At 34.6% G+C, this 10000-nt stretch overlaps 2 protein-coding genes across 3 annotated transcripts in view; one reads left to right on the top strand and one right to left on the bottom strand.

Annotated features, from left to right (window-relative positions):
* Positions 1–2787, top strand: part of SmF (small ribonucleoprotein particle protein SmF) — a 3795-nt gene extending 1008 nt beyond the window's left edge. Inside the window, exons 2-3 of the mRNA XM_027357381.2 lie at positions 1547–1684; positions 2193–2787. Coding sequence (XP_027213182.1) covers positions 1547–1684; positions 2193–2327 — 273 coding nt within the window. The 3' untranslated portion in view covers positions 2328–2787. The remainder of the gene's footprint in view (positions 1–1546; positions 1685–2192) is intronic.
* Positions 2788–5295: 2508 nt separating this feature from the next.
* LOC113806267 (eEF1A lysine and N-terminal methyltransferase) overlaps positions 5296–10000 on the bottom strand; it is a 10824-nt gene continuing 6119 nt past the window's right edge. For both annotated transcript variants that reach the window (XM_027357382.2, XM_027357383.2), the window contains exons 8-13: positions 8842–9028; positions 7956–8136; positions 7472–7644; positions 6682–6817; positions 6005–6133; positions 5296–5617 (exon numbers count right to left, since the gene is read on the bottom strand). In XM_027357382.2, coding sequence (XP_027213183.2) covers positions 5343–5617; positions 6005–6133; positions 6682–6817; positions 7472–7644; positions 7956–8136; positions 8842–9028 — 1081 coding nt within the window. In that variant the 3' untranslated portion in view covers positions 5296–5342. The remainder of the gene's footprint in view (positions 5618–6004; positions 6134–6681; positions 6818–7471; positions 7645–7955; positions 8137–8841; positions 9029–10000) is intronic.

Here is a 10000-nt window from a genome sequence, read left to right as displayed (position 1 = left end):
CGCAAACAAGTGGTAAATAAAGTATGAATCCAAAGACAAAAGCATTGCAATTGCTTTATACCTTACTGATTTAGGTAATTGTTGAAGACTGCGACGTACCCTCGCAGAGACGAAGTAGAAAAAATTGATGTTTTCCTGCAGGAAATCCAATGATTTTATTGGTTTTCGGCATTGTTTCTTCAGCAAATGAATCGTTCAGGAGATCAAGTACCATTTCTCCATTGACAATCTTGATTTGATAGTCCCGTTAGCAGGGGAGGGCATGAAGTATATCAGGGAAATTATGGGGTAAAACAGGCTTAAATAAGAAGAATAAAGATATAAAATGCATAAAACTAGCACAGAAAATGCTTAAAATAGGCCAATGAAACTCTACGGATGTAACCGCCATCTTTGAAATTCTACAGACTGACACGCTGGAAATCAAAAACAACGTGAGCCCAACCCACTTTTTGGCAAAACTCTACGGGAATTCACACGTTCCAAACCCCCCAAAAAACATATTGACCAATAAACCAACCTAATATATCAATATAAATTGCCATGACTAGGCGTGCCTGCCGGGCACTGCCCGAGGGAAGGGTTGATGGGGGGCAAGAGACGCTAGTTAGTTGTCATAATTCAATTGTTTACAAGTTATAATGGTTTATGATTAGTGAAGAAATGTAGTGGTTAGTTTGTATATTATCTGAATCCGTTCATAGTAAATCTTTATAGTATGAACACAGAGTCTCCAGAGACGAAGACCCCAACTCCATGTCACAAGATTTATTTAACAATCTAAGTTGCCATGACTGGGTATGCCTGACTGCCTAAGGGGGAGGCACTCTAACACTCCCTAGGAAACATTGTCTTCACCTTGGTATGCACAGCAAGATAGAACTGTGCCACCCACAGCCAGAGTGAGTGGGTGGGTGGCACTTTCCATGATTTTTATCTTTTATTTGTGGTGTTAAGCTACCATGCAGGGTATTTCTTGTACAAACAACTACAACTTTAAGTCCTATGCAAGAATATCATCTTTAATTTACCCTGCCTTAGTGTATTCATACTGTAAAGATTAATCGCTTTCATTCATGGCTTAATATTGTATGTATATATATGTATGTATGTATGTATGTGTGTGTATATATATATATATATATATATATATATATATATATATATATATATATATATATATATATATATATATTATATATATAAAGTCAAGACTGAAAAAAATAGCAATACAAAGAATCAAGTTTGTCTTTATTTTAGTTATGTGTTTAAAGGTTCTGAAGTACATGGCTGTTTTAAACTAATGTAAGCAAAACACTCCTTAAATTTTGTCTTTGGTGTCTTTTTTTAGGTAGAAAGTAGAATATTACCAGAAACAAAATAAATTTTATTTTTCCATTTCACTGTGAACTTGCCATAGAGTTTTATTTATTTTTATTTTTTTATCTATTTAGTCTTTTATGTGGAATGTAGATGATAGCCTTGTTAGGCAATGGAAGTTTAAGTTTTCAGATGATATATAACTTTTTTTTTCTTCTTCTTTCAGTCCATTGCCGTTCCCACTCCCATCAACCCCAAGCCCTTCCTCAACCAGCTGACAGGACAGGCTGTCATAGTAAAGCTGAAATGGGGCCATGAATATAAGGGAATTCTTGTCTCAGTTGATGGCTATATGAACCTCCAGGTATGTAAAACTTTAAGGAAAGAATTTCTTCTTTGTTAACTTTCTTTCCAAAGTAATGTGTTGATTTTGGCTTAGATAGAGCATGTGGGATTTGTCTGGTAGTTTGTTGTGAAATAAGGAACCAAGCAAGCACTACCTTACTCACATGAGGAGTGGAAGTTTGTTGGCCGTTGCTGGAATTGGAGGCATGAAGCCTACAGCAATTTCAGATACAGAGGGCAGTGACACTTATCTTTGTCTATTTTCTTTATTTTTGAAATTAGTAGGAAGTCAGGTTTTATTCCTTTAAATACAAAGGAAAGTGCTATTTAGATTAGGATTTATTGTTTCTATCATAAGCTAGCAATTATCATATCACTTTCTATGACATATACCAGCATAAAATTTGAATAGGAGACTATACAGATTTATAATAAAATGTACATAGTCCAACAGACTAGTATGTGTCAGTTATTTCATTGATACAGTAAGAGGAAGAGGTTATAGTGCATCTTTTTTGGTTTTACAGCTTGCCAACACAGAAGAATACATTGAAGGCCAGTCAACAGGAAGCCTAGGGGAGGTACTCATCCGCTGCAATAACGTCCTATATATTCGTGGTGCGGAAGATGATGATGAAGAAGAAGGCCAAATGAAGGAATAGTCTAAAGATAAAGCTGTTTTAATTTTATGTTTCCTTTCCTCAGGATAAGAGCAATTTGTTGAGAAAAGCCCGCCAGAATTTACATTCGCATTTTAGTTGTATGTCTTTGAGGGTAGGAATTTTTATATACAAGCACTGACACTGATGGCCAAAAATTTCGTCATCTTGCTGTATTCAAAGGAGAATCAGTGAGAAACTAAGTGTGCCCAAGACAACTATTACAGAATTTTGGTTTGTGCATTGGAGATGAGTGTCATTCTGGTGAATCCCATGTTATTCATAAGTGAAAACAGTTCAATTTTATGTTTGCAGAAGTTGCAAAAAGGTTTATATAACCAATCAGTGTGAATTTAAATGGCAAAATGTTGGTTGAATTTCAAAACCATTTTCTCACCTGGACTCTCATGTCCTTGTTCATTCCAATGAGTACCTTTATAAGAATAAATAACGTTTTGTACAATGACTTTTAATTCCTAATTTCAAGAGAAAGGGAAGAGTTACATGACATGAAAAATTAAATAAGTTTTTATACAAGCATCCTTCATATGACAGTTATATTTAAAGTTCTATGTTCACAGTTTTTGATATACAGAAGAACAGTTCAGACTATGAACTGAGAACAGTATTTGATGAATGAAACAATGAAATTCAATTTGATATTGTATTTTAGTGTAGTCCTTTTCTAAGCCAACTTCATCCTGTTCTTCAGTGATACAAATATGGATATCATCCTTCGGACATGTATAAATTAAATCAAAGTAACAGTACATTTTAAAACATCATTGAGTGTGCCTTAATGTGTCAGGCCTTCCAGAATTATTATCCAATAACAATGACTCCCAGCAAATGTCTGAGAACTTATAATCACAGTTATTTGTTTTCTGGAAACTATATCTTTAGTAAAAAATATACAGTTTTGACTTGGAGTCATTAGAAAATAGTCTTAGAAAATAAAGAACTTGCAGTTAAAACACTAAAATGATAATTATCTAATGTGTATACACATTTTCTTTAGATAGTCTATTCAGTGCAACAATGAAGCAAGATAGTTAACCCTTGTTTGAGTACCTTCAACCCTCCACCCATCAAACATGGGAAATATAAACAGTACACAAGGCCTTTCCAAGTGTACATGAAGATTAAGGGCATATGTTCACAAAGATAAAGAAAGATATCACAACTCAATGATTTTGCATGTAGCTTGATGGGGATAAACTCACGCTATCAAGGTTAATATTCAGTATTCAGTATTTTGAGGGGTAACTGAAGGATAAAATATTCATAGCAAGCTTATGGGAGATTCTACAGGCTCAAAAAATTACCAAATGGAGAAATGTCTGAATGTGAAATATATTAAAAAGTCAAATGCCCCAAAGGAATTGCTTAATAAATATACCTCATATCCATATGATTTTGTATAAACTTGAGTATTTTACCTTAAATCAATCAAGTTCAGCTATCATATTTTACCTTATATCAATCAAGTTCAGCTCTCATTCTTTAAAAACCTAAAATACTTATTTTGAGGAACAAAAATGACAGGTATCTCAGTATGTTCAGAATAGATTCTGATGATTTTGAAGGCCACCATACACACTCAACTAAACTGCATAAATGTGTGTGGGGGTAGACTCGAAATATAGGGACCCTGAGCATGCTGTCTGAAAATCCATGTACAAATTTAAGTGCACACATTACTTGAAGTATGCACTGGAAAATATGACAGTTCGGTTTTATACTGCTGCTGAAACAAAAGTAGATGGAAAGAAGTATCAGCTAGTATACATGGAAGATATATCAATATAGAAGGTAGATATACTTTTTGCTCCTATAATCTCAATATATATGGTATATAAGTGGTAGATTTATCTACATCAAATATCTATAAACTTGTTTCTGTTGTACTATCTGTGTCTATCTGTACTATCCCTTAATCCCTCACCCTAAGACATCTTATCAGATACGTTTCTATCTCAGATTTAGATGGTTGATATCCCTGAACCATCTATTGAATCTCTATATTCCAGTTTGATGAAATGGTCAATGGCATTAATTGATATTGTTTCTCAATTAGAACATGATATACTTGAGTAGATCATGGATAGTGTCTGTCCAATGGCCTTTAAGGTATGCAAAATAAATATGTAGTCTAGTGTTCCTAATTATGTTTGAGGGCCTAACAGCAGATGGTCTTCTAGCCTAGTCAAATTGGCTTATTAGTAAACAAACAAAAAGGAGCATGCTTTTCTTAGTGAGTGAAGATCATGTTAAAATTATTTTTCAGAACCATTTTATAAAATTAAGAGTTTTCATTGCATTCTCGGTATGACAGCTGTTCTTGCTTGAGACATTTATTATAAACATGTGACTTAACTACTTGCCAAATGGGAATGCATGTGCATACATGCTATGCCCATTGTGTTTAATCTAATAATTGTTTTTACATATACATGGCTCCACAAGTACTAAGTCACCAATGAGTCAGTTACGCGAACTGTTTCCTTGATTTTCAATAATATTTTCTTGTATGTAATACTGCTGTTAGTAATATTAATAACAATATAGTAATTATAGTGTTTGTAACAAAAACAACAGTCAATATTGATAGCATTAGTAAAAAAGTGTTTTCCCACTATTTCAAGGAAAGGTGAGGTCACAAGATCTACTAATTGACTCCTTTGTGGCTAAGCACTGGCAGCGCCATCTATGTAGAAACATTTAACAAAATACTAGAGTGAAAGTAACATTTTTCCATTGGCGTTGGGTTAACATAAATAGAAAAGAAGGCTGTAAGATTGAATTCTGAGCCATGAATCAACTATAACTGCAGCATCTAGAGCATCTTCCCTTGAGTTTACATATTAAGTGTGTACATATATATTTGTATAAATGATATTTCAGATACTTCAAGAAGTTTCTGTATTGACAAATACCTATAAGATGTAGGATACTTGAGAAAGAAAACATATTATTATTATACTTTAATGTTTTCATATATAAATCAAAATTAAGGCATTACAAAATACTCAAGTTCTGGCAAACTTCAGAGGTATTAATGACATCCTCTTTAGTTCTCTGATTCTGTTTAAGAGACTTGTTAATCTCCTTAAGTCCCTTTTCAAAATCCGACTTCAAGTTTGCCTGCTGTGAAGACAAAGAGCAGAAGAGGACACAATTTACTTCTTCTGGGATCTGTTGACAAAGGACTGATGGAAACAGAGCTTTTATATCACTAATTACAGCTGCTTTTAGTTTTTCATCTCGGCACACCAAGTTGAGAATCAGCAACCCTGAAAAACATTTTGAAACTGTCAGTTAAATATTAAAGTATTTTATTTATATGAATCTCCTCCTCTTTTAATTTAATGTAAAAAGATAAAGTAATATGAATCTCTTTGAATATCTTAATTATGTAATGTTGCTGATTCATAGTTTCTGTCTTCAAAATAAAAGTATTGATGTAAAATAAATAGACTGAGAGAGAATTCCCTTCTCTACAGTAGTTAAATGTTTACTTGGCAAACAATATAGAAATCAATCTTACCAATTTTTTTTTTTTTCAACAATACTACTTTGATCGAAATTTCTCAATTTCTTACTTTTATGTCATGATTCTCAATGGACAATCTATCTATCTGCTTTGGACAACTGCAACACAAAAGTAAACACAAACCTACCTCTGTCAGTCAGACAACTTGCCACTTTCTCCAAGAATGATCTTTCAACAAAATCTCTCGGAGGACAACTCATGCCAACACTAGAATCCTTAGAGTCTACATCGAAGAGAACTACACTGAACTTTGTACCTTTGGAATGAAAGAGAATAATTTTCAATAAATATAAACATAACAGCTCCAACAACAAAAGATTAAAAAAATATAATAGATTAAATAATAATAATAATATATATATTTTTTAAGTAAAAGAAATTAAGACATAACTGCTTATATGGCAATCTTGATCCAAGATTTGATCATTCCAGGATGTGAGAAAAGGGGGTGTGTGGTAGTGGAAGCTAGAAATATGAATATGCACTGTTTTGACAAAGCACAAAAATGAACATATTTATTTTATTGCATTTGTGCCCCAGGAAATAAACACATGATCAGCAAATTATTCATTTATGCATTTCATTTTTTAATTAATTACTTACTATTCCTTATTCAAGGCCATTATCTTTATATGGATAGGTATTCAAACCATGATTCGTCAATTTTGATCATGGGATGGTTCCCTTAAAAATATCCATAAATGTGCAGATGCATCCATAAAACTATGAAAACTAAATAAAAATAAAAAGAAAAAAACATTAATAAATCTTCCTTTACTTATACTAAATCTCAAATCAATTTACCTTCTTCAGCCTTCTTGGCAATATAATCGAGTCCATCGCCAACTTCCACCTTTAGTCTTGAGTCGGGCACAAAACCAAACCATTCTTTTGCAACTTCCACCATCGATGGGTCAAGTTCTACAGCTGTAAGCGTTACCTGCAATGAATAAAGATGCACAAAAATAGGGAAAAAAAGGTCCATAGTATAGTATTACAAAAATAAAAAATAAAAATCTCCCATTCAAATACTAATGATGAGGGACCTATAAAAGCTGCCACTATTCACACTCTATCCAGAAAAATAAATTAGTCTTTGTCACCCCCCAAAAAAAGATAGCACCACTTCCATATACCCTGTTGAACCCAAATATGAAACTGATGTTTTCTCTGAACTATTATGATGACTTTATGGTATGGAACACTGTTATCCTAAACAAAACAGTGCAACTTCTGTTTTACTTATATTATAAGTTTAATAAAGCTTACAAATAATAATTTCTTTAGCTTTATCTGGTGGTATCTCACAATGCACCCTCATTGGCTAAATGTGACATCATTTAGCTCAGCCCCATTTTCACTCCCATTAATCAATGTGATATATTGTGAAGTATTTCCTAAGTACCCTTTTACTGAAAATTGCTCAATAATAAAAAAAATATAAACAAAATAATAAAGACACAAAAATGTGCACTAGATGATGATAAAGGGGTGAGGCTTAGCTTGGGAGTTGCCAACTAGCATTCTCGTTGCAACAGAGTGGTACTCCCTGTCTTATAAGTACCTTGGCTAAAGGTGTGACAAAAGCCCCTACCTTGGGAATATACTTATGGATATACGTGGCCAAGGGACCTCCACCGAGACCAACCAGCAGGATGTCGCCCGAAGGAATAACGCCCAGACCTCCGACCATGGCCAGATGATGTTCACAAGACAGGTAAGAATAGTCGATTGTTAATATCTCTTTCTTCTTCTTTTTGTCCTTAACTGCAAAAATTGTTATCATATTACTTACTTCCTATTCATTTAGCTATTTAAACTGCAGTTAGAATATAATATAGATTTAATAATATATATGACAATAATACTAAGGCAAATAACAATAGTGACAATGCCTATTATTAAAAGGTTAATACTGAAATAATGATAACATCAAAGACTATAATAATGATAATAAAAGTAACAATAATAATAAGAATAACATAACATAGTAACAGCTCCTATGTAAAGAGAAACAAGGTCTATCATAACACTTAATTTAGCATGTGCATTTTATTTAAATTACCATGAATACCCACCAACTAACAATTTAGCCTCTGACTGTATAACATTTTGGTTGGCCAAGAAAATCAGTCGTCTCAGTTTAGATGCGCCCGGGGGATGGACGTCTTCAACCACATAGTCCCCGGAAAACTGGCTATGGCCTCTTATGCGCTCTTCTCTGTGTCCTAGATCTTCACCCACTGACAGGAAAGGGACCTGAAAAGTGTTCTTGTGCTTGGGAAAGAGAGCAACTTTTTTCTTTTTCTTCTTATCCTGAATGAACATTTCAAGTGGCAGCAACTTTTTGTATTTAAGGAACAAAATTACTTTTACATTCTATATCTATAAAAACCTTTTTGTTTATTTCTTTTTCTTTTAAATAATATCCACAATGCTTTTAAACTAGCTAGAGTTAAACTATTCAATATGTGTAAAATTTTGAGTAAAGTTTGGCTAGGGCTGGGACACATTACTACACCTGGGCTATTGTTGAGCTCATTGCCAAGCTCGTAAGCTGTCATCCCTACCACTGGAAAGTTGGCTCATGATATTATACGATATCACTACTTCAGTGAACTTATTGCAGTGATGTTCTACAACATTATCCATTGTAAATAAGTTTAAGATTTAGATTTCAAGAAAATTATCCCTTGTACAGTATTACATTTATGTTTCCTTTTTTATATCACTACTATTTAGCAATTTTGACATATTCTAAATAACTATATAAACTGTGTTGTTTTAGTAATTCTATCAATATCTATTTTTTCACTCATAATTTATTCTCAAATATGCCATACTCTTCCATTTAAGGGTGGAGATGTTTTGTAGATAGACTACAGGGAAAACAAAGGTATTACTACAGATAAGTAACACTGATCATCTCTTTCTCTCCCTCTTGATTACTCAAAGGCGCCTCACCTTGGTATGTGCCGGTAACTTAGATGGTGCAAGCTCCATAACTTTTGCTGAAAGTTCGTCCTGTATAGCTTTCAGGTTGTCATAAGTCTGGTCTCTGGCTAAGTGAACAACTATCAGCCGTGATGCACCAGCACTCTCTGCCAGCTTTTCTCTTCCACTTGCCGTCCCAAACATCCATTCTTGTTCTCTGTAAGCATATTAACATTAGATATTATAAACTCAAATGCTTGTAACTCATATCCCTTTCATGACAGGTATGGCTATAGCTGTCATGACATGATATCCCATGATGTATATATGCATCATGACTCACAACAGGTGAGCTGGCTATATACCGCTTATTGCATCACAAAAAATTCAGGCCCAGTCATCATAGGGATAGGTAAGTCCTATTAAGACAGACAGACATAAGAGGGAGAGAGATGGAAAGAGGGATGGAGAGAGATGGAAAGAGGGATGAAGAGAGATGGAAAGAAGGATGGAGAGAGATGGAAAGAGGGATGAAGAGAGATGGAAAGAGGGATGAAGAGAGATGGAAAGAGGGATGAAGAGAGATGGAAAGAGGGATGGAGAGAGATGGAAAGAGGGATGAAGAGAGATGGAAAGAGGGATGAAGAGAGATGGAAAGAGGGACGAAGAGAGATGGAAAGAGGGATGAAGAGAGATGGAAAGAGGGATGAAGAGAGATGGAAAGAGGGATGAAGAGAGATGGAAAGAGGGATGGAGAGAGATGGAAAGAGGGATGAAGAGAGATGGGAAGAGGGATGAAGAGAGATGGAAAGAGGGATGGAGAGAGATGGAAAGAGGGATGAAGAGAGATGGAAAGAGGGATAAAGAGAGATGGAAAGAGGGATGAAGAGAGATGGAAAGAGGGATGGAGAGAGATGGAAAGAGGGATGAAGAGAGATGGAAAGAGGGATGAAGAGAGATGGAAAGAGGGATGAAGAGAGATGGAAAGAGGGATGAAGAGAGATGGAAAGAGGGATGAAGAGAGATGGAAAGAGGGATGGAGAGAGATGGAAAGAGGGATGAAGAGAGATGGAAAGAGGGATGAAGAGAGATGGAAAGAGGGATGAAGAGAGATGGAAAGAGGGATGAAGAGAGATGGAAAGAGGGATGAAGAGAGATGGAAAGAGGGATGAAGAGAGATGGAAAGAGG

This window comes from Penaeus vannamei, chromosome 10, assembly GCF_042767895.1.
Source record: "Penaeus vannamei isolate JL-2024 chromosome 10, ASM4276789v1, whole genome shotgun sequence".
NCBI classification, from domain to species: Eukaryota; Metazoa; Arthropoda; class Malacostraca; order Decapoda; family Penaeidae; genus Penaeus; species Penaeus vannamei.
This window is presented reverse-complemented; position numbering and strand designations above follow the sequence as displayed.